The 18,008-nt window shown below is 47.5% G+C and overlaps 1 protein-coding gene across 1 annotated transcript; it reads left to right on the top strand.

Annotated features, from left to right (window-relative positions):
• Positions 1–14,644, top strand: RNF151 (ring finger protein 151). The gene is made up of 4 exons (XM_056535026.1): positions 1–285; positions 10,124–10,269; positions 12,767–12,863; positions 13,040–14,644. Exons 2-4 carry the CDS (start codon positions 10,214–10,216, stop codon positions 13,430–13,432), a joined length of 546 nt encoding a protein of 181 aa, XP_056391001.1. The 5' UTR covers positions 1–285; positions 10,124–10,213; the 3' UTR covers positions 13,433–14,644.
• Positions 14,645–18,008: the final 3,364 nt, after the last annotated feature.

The raw sequence follows: 18,008 nt of genomic DNA, 5'->3' as shown, positions 1-18,008 counted from the left end.
AAAAGTTGCTTAGTTCCCCATAGCAACCAATCAGATCGCTTCGTTCTTTTTTAACAAGGCCTCTGCAAAATGAAAGAAGCGATCTGATTGGTTGCTATGGGCAACTGGGCAACTTTTCCAGGTTTTGGTAAATCTCCCTCTTTATTCCTACACCAGTATTATTGGATTTGTTGCTTCCAGTCTGCCTAGTGCACAGTCAGGACCTTTTGGAGCGATTATCCGCGAGCTTGCCGACTCCATACAAAACGGTGAATAATACGGTAGTGCCAGCTACCTTCTCTACAGGTACATGTTTATTTTTGGTAATGTGTCATAGCATGCTGCCAAATTATTTTATGTAACAAGTTCGAGAGCTATCGCTTCTATAAGAAACGCATGGTCAGTTGTCACCGTTGTCATGGGCTTCTACAGTGTTTCCCAACCAGAGTGCTTCCAGCTGTTGCAAAACCACAACTCCCAGCATCAATCTACATCCTGCGCAGAATTCTGACGCAAGAACCTGCATGTTAGGCAGTGGTGTAGACCAGTGGTCTTCAACCTGCGGACCTCCAGATGTTGCAAAACTACAACTCCCAGCATGCCCGGACAGCCGTTGGCTGTCCGGGCATGCTGGGAGTTGTAGTTATGCAACATCTGGAGGTCCGCAGGTTGAAGACCACTGGTCTAGATGATGCAAAACTACACATTCCAATATGCCCATATGGTTGTCTGGTCAGAATTAGAGATGAGTGAACTTACAGTAAATTCGATTTGCCACAAATTTCTCGGCGCGGTAATTGATGACTTATCCTGCATAAATTAGTTCAGCTTTCCGGTGCTCCGGTGGGCTGGAAAAGATGGATACAGTCCTAGGAAAGAGTCTCCTAGGACGGTATCCACCTTTTCCAGCCCACCGGAGCACCTGAAAGCTGAACTAATTTATGCAGGATAAGTCATCAACTGCCGAGCCGTGAAGTTCGTGACGAATCGAATTTACTGTAAGTTCGCTCATCTCTAGTCAGAATGCTGCGTAGGATGTAAGTGGGAGATTTATCGTAACCTTTGCAGAGGAAAAGTTGCTTATAGCAGCCAATCAGATTGCTGCTTTCATTTTGGAGAGGCAAAAATTAAAGGGGGGGGGGGGGGGGGCTCTGGTGGAAAACTTATTTATTTTGTGAATGAACTGGTGCCAGAAAGTTAAACAGATTTGTAAATTACTTCTATTAAAAAAAAAAAAAAAAAAAAAATCTTTATCCTTCCAGTACTTATTAGCAGCTGTATGCTACAGAGGAAATTCTTTTTGAATTTCTTTATTTATTTTTTGTCTTGTCCACTGTGCTCTCTGCTGACACCTCTGTCTGTGTCAGGAACTGTCCAGAGCAGCATATGTTTGCAATGGGGATTTTCTCCGGCTATGGACAGTTCCTGATATGGGCATCAGGTGTCGGCGGAGAGCACTGTGGACAAGACAAAAAAGAAATTCAAAACGAATTTCCTCAGTAGCATACAGCTGCTAAAAGGTACTGGAAGGGTAAATATATTTTTTTTAATAGAAGTAATTTACAAATCTGTTTAACTTTCTGGCACCAGTTGATTTAAAAAAAATAAATAAATAGTTTTCCACATGAGTATCACTTTAAAGATCTGGTTGCTATGGACGACTGGGTAACTTTTCCTCTGCACAGGTTTTGATAAATCTCCCCATAAGTGTTTTTAGTAAAGCAATATAGGCGGTCTCATAGAAATGAATGGATCATGTGCCGCCAGCAGCACGCACTCCTCACTGAGCGCCAGGTCCCATGATCATGTGGGGATACGGGAGAAGTTTACTTTTCCTACAGTTTTCCTTTAAAATTGTCGCCAATGGTAAATTCACAACTTCTGCAACAGAAAACATCCCATGGTAGACCATTTAAAATGAAAATAAAAGTGTGTTTTAAAATTAAAAAAAAATTTACAAGGGGAAAAAAACTGTCAGCATTCCGGAAATAAAGTAGATTAGGCGATGATGAATTTTCTCCGTTGTGCACGCATTAAGAACTCAAAAGACAAAAGTGTGTAAAGTTAAAGGGGTTCTCCAGCTCTAAGACATCTTAACCCCTATCCAAAGCATAGGGGATAAGATGCTTGATCACGGGGGTCCCGCCATGATCTTGCACACAGCACCCCGTTATAATCAGTCCCTGTAGCACGTTCGCTCTGGGTCTGATGACTGGCGATCACGGGGGCCGGAGCATTGTGATGTCACGCTCCGCCCCCTCAATGCAAGCCTATCTGTCACGCCCTCTCCCATAGGCTTGCATTGAGGGGGTGGAGCGTGACGTCACAATGCTCCGGCCCCCGTGATCGCCAGTCATCAGACCCAGAGCGAACGTGCTCCGGGGACTGATTATAACGGGGTGCTGCGTGCAAGATCACGGGGGTCCGCAGCGGCAGGACCCCCGCTATCAGGCGTCTTATCCCCTATCCTGTAGATAGGGGGATAAGATGTCAGTGCTGGAGTACCCCTTTAAGTTCAAATCTGCATTGTGCTCTGTCCCTTCCCTTTTTTTTTTTTTGTGTGTGCTGATCGTGATGGAGCACAATGGACACAGCCAGGTCCCGTTGACTTTGAATGGGGTGGGGTCAGGTGTCCATTGTTCAGCGGAGAAAAAAAAAATGTGACTGCTTGCTATATTTTTTTACTCAAGTCCCTTAGTTTTAAAGGGGTTGTGCGCTGCCCTGGCTTTCGGAGCTCCGCACGCAGCATCCGGAAGTTCATTACTCCGAACGCTGTGTGCGGGCTTCCGTGTTCGAGGCCGCCCCCTCGTGACGTCACGCCCGTCCCCTCTACCAAAGTCCACCAACCGCTGTCACGCCCCCTTCCCATAGACTTTCGTTGAGGGGGCGGCCCCCGGTGGCCGCGAACACGGAAGCCCGCACACAGCGTTCGGAGTAATGAACTTCCGGACGCTGCGTGCGGAGCTCTGAGAGCCAGGGCAGTGCACAACCCTTTTAACAGACTGAGGGTCTATTCCAGTGTTTCCCAACCAGGGTGCCTCCAGCTGTTGCAAAACTACAACTCCCAACATGCCCCGGCAGCCAAAGGCCATAAGGGCATGCGGCAGGGATAAGGGAGCGCAAGGTTTTAGCTCCCCCCAGCCGTATGCAGTCCCGTATTGCCCAAAACGTGATGTGAACCCAGCCTTAAGGGGGCAGCTCACGTTCCCTTACTATGTTATTGTTCCAGGGGCGGACTGACCGGCCGGTCCATTCGGCCGTAGTCCAAAGGCCCGACTGCTGCAGCTGCTGAGGATTCAGGACACTTGTCCCGGATCCCCAGTCAGACAAGCGCTACTTTCAGGTGACGTCTTTCTCTATCAGAAGGGAACCTGATTGTTGGCTCCGCCCCCAGCACAGGAAGAGGATGGGGCTGAGAGCTGACAGGCCTCCGGGGAACACAGAATGGCCGCTTCATGTGAGTGATGTCCCTGTGTGCTGCCTATCCAAAGGATAGAGGATAAGATGTCTGATCACTGGGGATCCCTGCAATCTAGCATTAAGTACTCACCTGTGAATACCGCAGAAAACGCTGGAGGCTCAAAGTCTTATGCCTCCCGACGATGGGGCCGAAGTATCATGACTCCACCCCTGTGTGCCATCATGCCCCGCCCCCTCAATGCAAGTCTATAGGAGGGGGACGTGATGGCGGTGTGTATTGGGTGTCGTGCCCGGTTTATCCGCACTATAACCCTGTGTATCGGGTGTCGTGCCCGGTTTATCCGCACTATAACCCTGTGTATTGGGTGTCGTGCCCGGTTTATCCCCACTATAACCCTGTGTATTGGGTGTCGTGCCCGGTTTATCCACACAATAACCCTGTGTATTGGGTGTCGTGCCCGGTTTATCCGCACTATAACCCTGTGTATTGGGTGTCGTGCCCGGTTTATCCGCACTATAACCCTGTGTATTGGGTGTCGTGCCCAGTTTATCCACACTATAACCCTGTGTATTGGGTGTCGTGCCCGGTTTATCCGCACTATAACCCTGTGTATTGGGTGTCGTGCCCGGTTTATCCGCACTATAACCCTGTGTATTGGGTGTCGTGCCCGGTTTATCCCCACTATAACCCTGTGTATTGGGTGTCGTGCCCGGTTTATCCCCACTATAACCCTGTGTATTGGGTGTCGTGCCCGGTTTATCCACACTATAACCCTGTGTATTGGGTGTCGTGCCCGGTTTATCCGCACTATAACCCTGTGTATTGGGTGTCGTGCCCGGTTTATCCGCACTATAACCCTGTGTATTGGGTGTCGTGCCCAGTTTATCCACACTATAACCCTGTGTATTGGGTGTCGTGCCCAGTTTATCCACACTATAACCCTGTGTATTGGGTGCCGTGCCCAGTTTATCCACACTATAACCCTGTGTATTGGGTGTCGTGCCCGGTTTATCCACACTATAACCCTGTGTATTAGGTGTTGTGCCCGGTTTATCCGCACTATAACCCTGTGTATTGGGTGTCGTGCCCGGTTTATCCCCACTATAACCCTGTGTATTGGGTGCCGTGCCCGGTTTATCCACACTATAACCCTGTGTATTGGGTGTCGTGCCCGGTTTATCCACACTATAACCCTGTGTATTAGGTGTCGTGCCCGGTTTATCCGCACTATAACCCTGTGTATTGGGTGTCGTGCCCGGTTTATCCCAACTATAACCCTGTGTATTGGGTGTCGTTCCCGGTTTATCCCCACTATAACCCTGTGTATTGGGTGTCGTGCCCGGTTTATCCCCACTATAACCCTGTGTATTGGGTGTCGTGCCCGGTTTATCCACTCTATAACCCTTGGTATTGGGTGTCGTGCCCGGTTTATCCACACTATAACCCTGTGTATTGGGTGTCGTGCCTGGTTTATCCACACTATAACCCTGTGTATTGGGTGTCGTGCCCGGTTTATCCCCACTTATAACCCTGTGTATTGGGTGTCGTGCCCGGTTTATCCCCACTATAACCCTGTGTATTGGGTGTCGTGCCCGGTTTATCCCCACTATAACCCTGTGTATTGGGTGTCGTGCCCGGTTTATCCCCACTATAACCCTGTGTATTGGGTGTCGTGCCCGGTTTATCCCCACTATAACTCTGTGTATTGGGTGTCGTGCCCGGTTTATCCCCACTATAACTCTGTGTATTGGGTGTCGTGCCTGGTTTATCCGCACTATAACCCTGTGTATTGGGTGTTGTGCCCGGTTTATCCCCACTATAACCCTGTGTATTGGGTGTCGTGCCCGGTTTATCCCCACTATAACCCTGTGTATTGGGTGTCGTGCCCGGTTTATCCCCACTATAACCCTGTGTATTGGGTGTCGTGCCCGGTTTATCCCCACTATAACCCTGTGTATTGGGTGTCGTGCCCGGTTTATCCACACTATAACCCTGTGTATTGGGTGTCGTGCCCGGTTTATCCACACTATAACCCTGTGTATTGGGTGTCGTGCCCGGTTTATCCACACTATAACCCTGTGTATTGGGTGTCGTGCCCGGTTTATCCACACTATAACCCTGTGTATTGGGTGTCGTGCCCGGTTTATCCTCACTATAACCCTGTGTATTGGGTGTCGTGCCCGGTTTATCCTCACTATAACCCTGTGTATTGGGTGTCGTGCCCGGTTTATCCACACTATAACCCTGTGTATTGGGTGTCGTTCCCGGTTTATCCACTCTATAACCCTGTGTATTGGGTGTCATTGTGGTTTATCCACACAATAACCCTGTGTATTGGGTGTCGTGCCCGGTTTATCCGCACTTTAATCCTGTGTATTGGGTGTCGTGCCCGGTTTATCCACACTATAACCCTGTGTATTGGGTGTCGTGCCCGGTTTATCCACACTATAACCCTGTGTATTGGGTGTCGTGCCCGGTTTATCCACACTATAACCCTGTGTATTGGGTGTCGTGCCCGGTTTATCCACACTATAACCCTGTGTATTGGGTGTCGTGCCCGGTTTATCCACACTATAACCCTGTGTATTGGGTGTCGTGCCCGGTTTATCCCCACTATAACCCTGTGTATTGGGTGCCGTGCCCGGTTTATCCACACTATAACCCTGTGTATTGGGTGTCGTGCCCGGTTTATCCACACTATAACCCTGTGTATTAGGTGTCGTGCCCGGTTTATCCGCACTATAACCCTGTGTATTGGGTGTCGTGCCCGGTTTATCCCAACTATAACCCTGTGTATTGGGTGTCGTTCCCGGTTTATCCCCACTATAACCCTGTGTATTGGGTGTCGTGCCCGGTTTATCCCCACTATAACCCTGTGTATTGGGTGTCGTGCCCGGTTTATCCACTCTATAACCCTGTGTATTGGGTGTTGTGCCCGGTTTATCCACACTATAACCCTGTGTATTGGGTGTCGTGCCTGGTTTATCCACACTATAACCCTGTGTATTGGGTGTCGTGCCCGGTTTATCCCCACTTATAACCCTGTGTATTGGGTGTCGTGCCCGGTTTATCCCCACTATAACCCTGTGTATTGGGTGTCGTGCCCGGTTTATCCCCACTATAACCCTGTGTATTGGGTGTCGTGCCCGGTTTATCCCCACTATAACCCTATGTATTGGGTGTCGTGCCCGGTTTATCCCCACTATAACTCTGTGTATTGGGTGTCGTGCCCGGTTTATCCCCACTATAACTCTGTGTATTGGGTGTCGTGCCTGGTTTATCCGCACTATAACCCTGTGTATTGGGTGTCGTGCCCGGTTTATCCCCACTATAACCCTGTGTATTGGGTGTCGTGCCCGGTTTATCCCCACTATAACCCTGTGTATTGGGTGTCGTGCCCGGTTTATCCCCACTATAACCCTGTGTATTGGGTGTCGTGCCCGGTTTATCCCCACTATAACCCTGTGTATTGGGTGTCGTGCCTGGTTTATCCACACTATAACCCTGTGTATTGGGTGTCGTGCCCGGTTTATCCACACTATAACCCTGTGTATTGGGTGTCGTGCCCGGTTTATCCACACTATAACCCTGTGTATTGGGTGTCGTGCCCGGTTTATCCACACTATAACCCTGTGTATTGGGTGTCGTGCCCGGTTTATCCTCACTATAACCCTGTGTATTGGGTGTCGTGCCCGGTTTATCCTCACTATAACCCTGTGTATTGGGTGTCGTGCCCGGTTTATCCTCACTATAACCCTGTGTATTGGGTGTCGTGCCCGGTTTATCCACACTATAACCCTGTGTATTGGGTGTCGTTCCCGGTTTATCCACTCTATAACCCTGTGTATTGGGTGTCATTGTGGTTTATCCACACAATAACCCTGTGTATTGGGTGTCGTGCCCGGTTTATCCGCACTTTAATCCTGTGTATTGGGTGTCGTGCCCGGTTTATCCACACTATAACCCTGTGTATTGGGTGTCGTGCCCGGTTTATCCACACTATAACCCTGTGTATTGGGTGTCGTGCCCGGTTTATCCCCACTATAACCCTGTGTATTGGGTGTCGTGCCCGGTTTATCCCCACTATAACCCTGTGTATTGGGTGTCGTGCCCGGTTTATCCCCACTATAACCCTGTGTATTGGGTGTCGTGCCTGGTTTATCCGCACTATAACCCTGTGTATTGGGTGTCGTGCCCGGTTTATCCACACTATAACCCTGTGTATTGGGTGTCGTGCCCGGTTTATCCCCACTATAACCCTGTGTATTGGGTGTCGTGCCCGGTTTATCCACACTATAACCCTGTGTATTGGGTGTCGTGCCCGGTTTATCCACACTATAACCCTGTGTATTGGGTGTCGTGCCCGGTTTATCCACACTATAACCCTGTGTATTGGGTGTCGTGCCCGGTTTATCCACACTATAACCCTGTGTATTAGGTGTCGTGCCCGGTTTATCCGCACTATAACCCTGTGTATTGGGTGTCGTGCCCGGTTTATCCCAACTATAACCCTGTGTATTGGGTGTCGTTCCTGGTTTATCCCCACTATAACCCTGTGTATTGGGTGTCGTGCCCGGTTTATCCCCACTATAACCCTGTGTATTGGGTGTCGTGCCCGGTTTATCCACTCTATAACCCTGTGTATTGGGTGTCGTGCCCGGTTTATCCACACTATAACCCTGTGTATTGGGTGTCGTGCCTGGTTTATCCACACTATAACCCTGTGTATTGGGTGTCGTGCCCGGTTTATCCCCACTTATAACCCTGTGTATTGGGTGTCGTGCCCGGTTTATCCCCACTATAACCCTGTGTATTGGGTGTCGTGCCCAGTTTATCCCCACTATAACCCTGTGTATTAGGTGTCGTGCCCGGTTTATCCGCACTATAACCCTGTGTATTGGGTGTCGTGCCCGGTTTATCCCAACTATAACCCTGTGTATTGGGTGTCGTTCCTGGTTTATCCCCACTATAACCCTGTGTATTGGGTGTCGTGCCCGGTTTATCCCCACTATAACCCTGTGTATTGGGTGTCGTGCCCGGTTTATCCACTCTATAACCCTGTGTATTGGGTGTCGTGCCCGGTTTATCCACACTATAACCCTGTGTATTGGGTGTCGTGCCTGGTTTATCCACACTATAACCCTGTGTATTGGGTGTCGTGCCCGGTTTATCCCCACTTATAACCCTGTGTATTGGGTGTCGTGCCCGGTTTATCCCCACTATAACCCTGTGTATTGGGTGTCGTGCCCAGTTTATCCCCACTATAACCCTGTGTATTGGGTGTCGTGCCCGGTTTATCCCCACTATAACCCTGTGTATTGGGTGTCGTGCCCGGTTTATCCCCACTATAACTCTGTGTTTTGGGTGTCGTGCCCGGTTTATCCCCACTATAACTCTGTGTATTGGGTGTCGTGCCTGGTTTATCCGCACTATAACCCTGTGTATTGGGTGTCGTGCCCGGTTTATCCCCACTATAACCCTGTGTATTGGGTGTCGTGCCCGGTTTATCCCCACTATAACCCTGTGTATTGGGTGTCGTGCCCGGTTTATCCCCACTATAACCCTGTGTATTGGGTGTCGTGCCCGGTTTATCCCCACTATAACCCTGTGTATTGGGTGTCGTGCCCGGTTTATCCACACTATAACCCTGTGTATTGGGTGTCGTGCCCGGTTTATCCACACTATAACCCTGTGTATTGGGTGTCGTGCCCGGTTTATCCACACTATAACCCTGTGTATTGGGTGTCGTGCCCGGTTTATCCACACTATAACCCTGTGTATTGGGTGTCGTGCCCGGTTTATCCTCACTATAACCCTGTGTATTGGGTGTCGTGCCCGGTTTATCCTCACTATAACCCTGTGTATTGGGTGTCGTGCCCGGTTTATCCACACTATAACCCTGTGTATTGGGTGTCGTTCCCGGTTTATCCACTCTATAACCCTGTGTATTGGGTGTCATTGTGGTTTATCCACACAATAACCCTGTGTATTGGGTGTCGTGCCCGGTTTATCCGCACTTTAATCCTGTGTATTGGGTGTCGTGCCCGGTTTATCCACACTATAACCCTGTGTATTGGGTGTCGTGCCCGGTTTATCCACACTATAACCCTGTGTATTGGGTGTCGTGCCCGGTTTATCCCCACTATAACCCTGTGTATTGGGTGTCGTGCCCGGTTTATCCACACTATAACCCTGTGTATTGGGTGTCGTGCCCGGTTTATCCACACTATAACCCTGTGTATTGGGTGTCGTGCCCGGTTTATCCCCACTATAACCCTGTGTATTGGGTGTCGTGCCCGGTTTATCCACACTATAACCCTGTGTATTGGGTGTCGTGCCCGGTTTATCCACACTATAACCCTGTGTATTGGGTGTCGTGCCCGGTTTATCCACACTATAACCCTGTGTATTGGGTGTCGTGCCCGGTTTATCCGCACTATAACCCTGTGTATTGGGTGTCGTGCAGGTGAAAAAATAGGTCAATAAATAATAATAAGCTAATTGTAATGGCTGCCATACCTCTGGTGCTTGTGTATAAACATAAAAAAAGACGAAGAAGGAGCGCTCCATTGTGTAATAACGCCAAATCATACAAGACGCTCAATGTAAATTAGCGCTCACCAAAGCAGGTTGTGTATAAGCCAGCACAACATGGATAAAGGTGTGTAATAGTGATCCACTCCTGCCGCTCCACAATTGTGTATAAACATGACATCTTTTCAGGGCGGTGGATACGATCTAGATATTTTTACGGAAAATCCAGATGATGATCTCCTGTGCTCCATCTGCCATGGTGTCCTGAGGTGCCCTGTTATGATCTCCTGTGGGCACATCTTCTGCCGAAAATGCATTTTACAGTGGCTAAAGAGGTAAGATGGTTGGGGGGGGGGGGGGGGTGAAAGTATGTATTGCTCGCCCAAAGAAGTTTGTGGGAGAAGTAGTGAAAAATGCTGTTTTAAAATCCATGGTAGGTCCCGGTTTGCGCCGAATATCTACATTTATGTGCATGATGTCACAGCCTGTAGTGTCTGAAAGGAGTTGGCCGGCCATTGGGCACAGCTAGTCTGCGCGTGCGTTGTAAACAACAGCATGGGCGCATACGCAGCCTGCACAGACACCGCTGCCGGCAGAGATGTGCAGGTTGTCAGTCAAATCGCTGTAATGTCATGCAAGTAGGCATAGCGGAGTGGCGCAGACACGGACCTGCTATAGATTTTAAAGGGTACCTCTCATCAAATAAACTTTTGATATATTTTAGATTAATGAATGTTGAATCACTTTCCAATAGCATGTTAATGAAAAATATGCTTCTTTCTATTGTATTTTTCCCGATCAGTCCTGTCAGCAAGCATTTCTGACTCATGCTGGAGTCCTAAACACTCAGAGCTGCCAGCCTGCTTTGTTCACAGCCAAACAGGCTGTGAACAAAGCAGGCTGGCAGCTCTGAGTGTTCTCCTTTGAGAACAAAGCAGACTGGCAGCTCGTAGTGTTTAGGACTCCAGCATGAGTCTGAAATGCTTGCTGCCAGGACTGGTAGGGAGACCCCTAGTGGTCATTTCTTCAAAGTGGAAAATTAAATAGAAAGAAGCATATTTTTTAATAACATGCAATTGTAAAGTTATTCTGCATACATTAATCTATAATATATCAAAAGTTTTTTTGATGAGAGGTACCCTTTAAAGCAGTGTTTTTCCCAATTTCTCAGCCAGCAAGAAGCATTAAATTGGTATAGGGAGATAAGAGAAATCCTATTTCTGTGTAGCATTGCTGTAGAAAGATTTGAGTGACAGGTGCTCTTTACTATATCAGCTCTGTCAACAGCAGCTTGTTAGTAGTTTCTATAAAAATATATTTATAAAGGGGTACTCTGGAGAAAAATATATTTTTTAAATCAACTGGTGCCAGTGTAACGTCTGGCGATGAAGTGGATCCTTTCTTCCTGTGTGGATGATGACGTGAGCCGTACCAGGGAGCGGAGTCTAAGGTGCCGCTGATTTTCACCAGAGCCCTCTGCAAAGCAGGATGGACTTGCTGCGGCAGGCGGCACCCAGGTTGCTACCCCTGATACGACTCGTCCACACAGGCAGCCGAAGTGTAACGTGGCACAGGAAGGCAACACGAAGTCTGGACAGGCAGGAGGTCAGGGCTGGCGGCACAGTAGCAAGGTCAGGATACGTAGCAATAAGGTCAGATACATGGCAAGGCAAGACACAAAACTGAATGCTTTCTCTAAGGGTGCGTTCACACGTCGGAATTCAAGAGGAATTTACTCGAGTAAATGAATTGCCATCTCCTCTGCCATTGAGTTCAATGTAATTTCCGCTGTCCTGTTCACACAGCGTAAATTCCGCTAGCGGAATTCCGACGCTGAATTCCGTTCCGTTTGAAGAAAGAGCATGTTCATTCTTCAAGCGGAACCCGCTAGCAGAATTTAATTGAAGTCAATGGGGAAAAAAAATTACGCAGAATTTGCGTGGAAAAATGTAGAAGAGACAGCCCATTGAAAAAGGATGACACCCATTCTCCACCCCACACTCCACCCTTTTTTTACTCTTCAGCCATTTTAGGACAAGATAGAAGCAGAGCAAAGTGCTGTCTTTCCAAAATCTGTTAAAAATGAGCGAAACTAATGATATTAATTATTAAGAAACTCATTTCTGACTAGCACAATCATAAAATGGCTGATTTGGCCCTCCCACAAACCCTCCCCTTCCTTCTTCCCCCTTTCCGCACGCATTCCGCGCAAAATGAAATTTCGATTTTTCGGACGTAATTTTTTCAGCTCGAATTCCTCTTGAATTCCGACGTGTGAACGCACCCTAAGGCTGATTAGGCACAAAGATCTAGCAGGGGTCAGGAGGACATGAGGAACTATATAAGGTCAGCGCTGGACAAGGACCAAAAAAAACTTTTTTCCCTTATATCAACTGGTTCCAGAAAGTTAAACAAATTTGTAAATTACTTCTATTAAAAAAATCTTAATCCTTTCAATAATTATCAGCTGCTGAAGTTGAGTTGTTCTTTTCTGTCTGGCAACAGTGCTCTCTGCTGACATCTCTGCTTGTCTCGGGAACTGCACAGAGTAGAAGAGGTTTTGCTATGGGGATTTGCTTCTAAACTGGGCGGTTCCCGAGACACGTGTCATCAGAGAGCACCTAGACAGAAAAGAACAACTCAACTTCAGAAGCTCATAAGTACTGAAAGGATGAAGATTTTTTTAATAGAAGTCATTTATAAATCTGTTTAACTTTCCGGAGCCAGTTGATATATATAAAAAAAGTTTTTTTCCTGCATAACCCCTTTAACCTTGCAAAAGAAAATAAAAGTCTGCTACCACATGAAGTGAACGCACTTACCTTTTCCTAGGCAGCAGACGTGTCCGTGCTGTAGAACCGAAGTAAGGGGTAAACTCTACGTACAGATGCACAAACTGAAGAGGAAGATCAATCGTCTGCAAGTCAAGGTAAAGGCCACCATATACATGACCGTGATCTAGATGATGCAAAACTACAACTCCCAGCATGCCCGGACAGCCGTTGGCTGTCCGGGCATGCTGGGAGTTGTAGTTTTGCAACAGCTGGAGGCACCCAACTGATCACTCATCTACATGTATCTATTTTTTTTTTTTTTGATAATCAGTGTCCCAACGAGCAAAATGGCTGCCCAGCCCTCTTCCCACTTCTCAGGAGCGAAGAGCACGCCGAGACGTGCGCCTTCGGACTGGTGGCCTGCTCCAACGAAGGGTGTCCCGCCCAGGTCTTCAGGAAGGACGTAGGCGACCACAGCCAATGCTGCGAGTACTGGCGGGAGATGTGTCACATGGGGTGCGGAACCCTGTTGACCCCTGAAAACCGGGACGAACACAATTGCTACATGGAACTCAAAGAGACCTACAACAAACAGCTGCACAAGCTGCGCCAGAAGGCCCGGAGGATAGAGGGTCTCTCCTCCCAGATGAGCAGGCACATACAGCTGCTTAGCGAAGGCCTGGAGGGCATCCAGGCCTCGGCCAGCACAGAGGAGGCTGACTGATCTGCTCACCACCATTGCTGATGAATGGGACCCCGCATCATTCACCTACACCCCCTCAGACACCCATAAATGTGATAAATATTAGATGGGGCACTAATTTTTGCTAGAACAAGGGACCCCTAAGCAGGATCTGTTAGGAGTGGTGGGCCATCTTGGTCGGCCATAGTTTCTTCCGTACAGTTGTATGGTCCGATAGCATCATGTTTGCCAATAGACCCAATTTTAGCGGGATAATCCTGCAATCTGGTCCACAAGGGGTGAAGTTTTGGTAAATCACACCCACAATGGGTTTATTGGGGCATCCGTGGGTGTTCCACATAGCGTTCATGGGGAGGGGCTTAAATTTTTCGATTTTTATCCATTTAAAGGGGTATTCCAGGAAAAAAAATATTTTTATATATCAACTGGCTCCAGAAAGTTAAACAGATTTGTAAATTACTTCTATTAAAAAAATCTTAATCCTTTCAGTACTTATGAGCTTCTGAAGTTAAAGTTGTTCTTTTCTGTCTAAGTGCTCTCTAATGGTGTCTCGGGAACCGCCCAGTTTAGAAGCAAATCCCCATAGCAAACCTCTTCTAAACTGGGCGGTTACAAATCTATTTAACTTTCTGAAGCCAGTTGATGTATAAAAAAAAGTTTTTTCCTGGAATACCCCTTTAAACATTGGCAAATTATGTATAATTCAGAGCAAATCCATAGAACTCTCCATCGCCACCTGGAGGAAAGGGGAGGTACCTTGTTTTAGGGATAGGGCCCAGTCCTATTTATAATAGGGGCCCAAAGTATAGTTCTGAACAATTGTTACTGACTGTAGGATGGTATACTTGCCAACATATGAAAAGGTAAAATAGACACTTAAAGGGGTTCTCCACCATAAGGTGATTTTAGTATGTCTTGGGATGTCATGAGATTACCATAACACTGTGGCTAGCTTTTTGTGAACTGGTCTTTCCTGTTTGACTTTTCTTTTTTGACTACAAATCCCATAATTCCATTTTCCTCCCTCCCACACATAAGCCACCCCACCTATTGAAACATAAAAGAACTGCATCCATTCAAAAGACCTGTGGTTTTCAATCAGGGTGCCTCCAGCTATTGCATTAGTTGCAGATTGATCTCTCTCCCACCAAGCGATCCCTCCACCCATTGAAGCAGACAGGCTCCCTGTCATCAGCTGACTAGGGAGTCAGGTCTCGGCCGCATTGCAACCTGGGAAAACAGTCATTTTGTATGGTGTTAAAAATAAATATTGGGGTGAAAATCACAGAAGAATTGTGAGAAAACCGTCACACATAGGTACAGACACTATATTATGAACTACACTAACTTTACAACAAAGGAATGTCAGCGCCAAGTGCGGTAAAACGACAGGTACTTTATAGTAGGATCAGCAGACACAAACTTGCATCAGGCAAGAGCCGACGCGTTTCAGACCGTTACAGGTCCTTAGCCATGGCATAACACACAGGATAAAATCCAAACTTTAAATATTTTCTTAGGAACATCACATGTATCATGACATCACACTTAAAGGGGTATTCAAGGCAAAAACTTTTATATATATATATATATATATATATATATATATATATATATGAACTGGCTCCGGAAAGTTAAACAGATTTGTAAATTACTTCTATTAAAAAAATCTTAATCCTTCCAATAGTTATTAGCTTCTGAAGTTTTCTGTCTAACTGCTCAATGACGATGTCACGTCCCGGGAGCTGTGCATGATGGGAGAATATCCCCATAGGAACTGCACAGCTCCCGGGACGTGAGTCATCAGAAAGCAGACAGAAAACAGCAACTCATCTTCAGAAGCGAATAACTATTGGAAGGATTAAGATTTTTTTAATAGAAGTAATTTACAAATCTGTTTAACTTTCCGGAGCCAGTTGATATATATATAAAAAAAGTTTTTGCCTGGAATACCCCTTTAATAAAGACATGTGGAAAACATGGAAATGGAACAATGGATGTGTATGAACACTTGAATTCAGGCAGAAAAACCTACACAAAAAATGTATGCAATTATACACAAAGTAATAAACAAAACAAAAAAAAAAGTTTTTTATATTAAAAATATATATATATTATCTTGTGCTACATGTGACGCCAACGCTTAGTACCCCTCCATACCACAACAGCAGGGTCTATTTGCACTTTCCCAACATCTCGATGCCCATAGCAACTACTCCCCTGGTCTGAAGGAATTTATCATCATGGCCACAGATTTTCTGTTGTCTCATAATCTTATTTAATGTTTAATGGTGATTATTTCCTTCAGATCAGGGGAGCTTCTCTGGGGGCCAAATATTTGCCGTCTTTCGCTAACATCTATATGGGAGATTTATCAAAACCTGTGCAGAGGAAGAGTGGTGCAGTTGCCCATAGCAACCAATCAGATTGCTTCTTTCATTTTCCACAGGCCTCTAAAGAGGCCTGTGGAAAATGAAAGAAGCAATCTGATTGGTTGCTAAGGGCAACTGCACCACTCTTCCTCTGCACAGGTTTTGATAAATATCCCTCTATAGGATTTTTTCAGACAACATTCATCCATTTTTTTCATCCATTAAACATTTTGGCAGATATATTGATGATCTGGTTGTGGTATGGAGGGGTACTGAAAGCCGTTTCCTGGATTTCGTTTCTTACATTAATAATAATAATCTTAATCTCCAGTTTACGGCACATTTTTCCCATACAAGCATTCCATTCTTGGACATTAAATTATGTGCACCCTCCCCATATGGAGATACAGTGACCGATATTAGCAGTAGTGTTGTTTGTGAATATTCGCAATGCGAATTTTATTCGCGAATATCGCATATTTGCAAATTCGCGAATATAGCACTATATATTCGTAATTACGAATATTCGTTTACTTTATTTATTTATTTTTTTCACAGTAAACATCACAGTGATCATCCCTCTCTGCTTCCAGCTTGTGTGGTGTAAAGAAGGCTCTAATACTACTGTGTGAGACTGGCGTACAAATTTTCGCATATGCTAATTTTTGCTAATGCTAATTTTGGCATACGCGAATTTCCGCATATGCGAAAATAAAACGTGAATATTACGAATATGTGAATTTAGCGAATATATGACGAATATTCATCCATATATTCACAAAATATCGCAAATTCGAATATGGCCTATGCCGCTCAACACTAATTAGCAGGATCACTGTAGAACCATACAGGAAGGAGTCGGCCGGGAACAGCATTTTACAGGCTGATTCATGCCACCCAAAACATGTACCGTATTTATCGGGGTATACCACGCACCGGCCTATAACACGCACTCTCATTTTACCAAGGATATTTGGGTAAAAAAAGTTTTTTACCCAAATATCCATGGTAAAGTGAGGGTGCATGTGTGCGCGTGTATACCCCGATACACCCCCAGGAAAGGCAGGGGGAGAGAGGCCGTCGCTGCCCGCTTCTCTCCCCCTGCCTTTCCTGGGGTTTAGAGCCGTGCTGCCGGCCCTTCTCACCCCCTGGCTATCGGCGCCGCTGCCCGTTCTGTCCCCCTGACTATCGGTGCCGGCGCCGATAGCCAGGGGGAGAGAAGCGGCGCCGACAGCCAGGGGGAGAGAAGGGGCAGCGGCACCCATTGCCGGCGCCGCTGCCCCGTTGCCTCCCCCCATCCCCAGTGGCATAATTACCTGGGTCGGGTCCGCGCTGCTGCAGGCCTCCGGCGTGCGTCCCCTGCGTCGTTGCTATGCACGGCGCAGCGCACTGACGTCATGCGCCGTGCAGCGCATAGCAACGACGCAGGGGACGCACGCTGGAGGCCTGCAGCAGCACGGAACCGACCCCGGCAATAGGTAATTATGCCACCGGGGATGGGGGGAGGCAACGGGACAGCAGCGCCGGCAATGGGTGCCGCTGCCCCTTCTCTCCCCCTGACACCGATAGTCAGGGGGACAGAACGGGCAGCGGCACCGATAGTCAGGGGGAGAGAAGGGCCGGCAGCAGGGCTCTAGACCCCAGGAAAGGCAGGGGGAGAGAAGCGGGCAGCGACGGCCTCTCTCCCCCTGCCTTTCCTGGGGGTCTATCGGCGTATAACACGCACATAGACTTTAGGCCAAAAATTTTAGCCTAAAAAGTGCGTTATACGCCGATAAATACGGTAGTTACCGTATTTTTCGCCGTATAAAACGCACTTTTTCTTCCCCAAAACTGGGGGGAAAAAGTCAGTGCTTCTTATACGGCGAATACACCCCTATCGCGACGGTCCCTGCGGCCATCAACGGCCGGGACCTGCGGCTAATACAGGATATCACCGATCGCGGTGATGCCCTGTATTAACCCTTCAGACGCGGCGATCAAAGCTGACCACCGCGTCTGAAGTGAAAGTGACACTAACCCAGCTGTTCAGTCGGGCTGTTCGGGACCTCCGCGATTTCACCGCGGCGGTCCCGAACAGCCCGACTGAATAGCAGGGTTAGTGCTTACAGGACACCAGGAGGGACCTTATCTGCCTCCTCGGTGTCTTCTCCGTTCAGGGATCCCCTGTATGGCCGGCGCTCTCCTTCCTCGTCGTCGCGTACGTGGGTCGGCGTGCGTAACGA

The sequence above is a fragment of the Hyla sarda genome, chromosome 8 (genome assembly GCF_029499605.1).
Source record: "Hyla sarda isolate aHylSar1 chromosome 8, aHylSar1.hap1, whole genome shotgun sequence".
Lineage (NCBI taxonomy): Eukaryota > Metazoa > Chordata > Amphibia > Anura > Hylidae > Hyla > Hyla sarda.
This window is presented reverse-complemented; position numbering and strand designations above follow the sequence as displayed.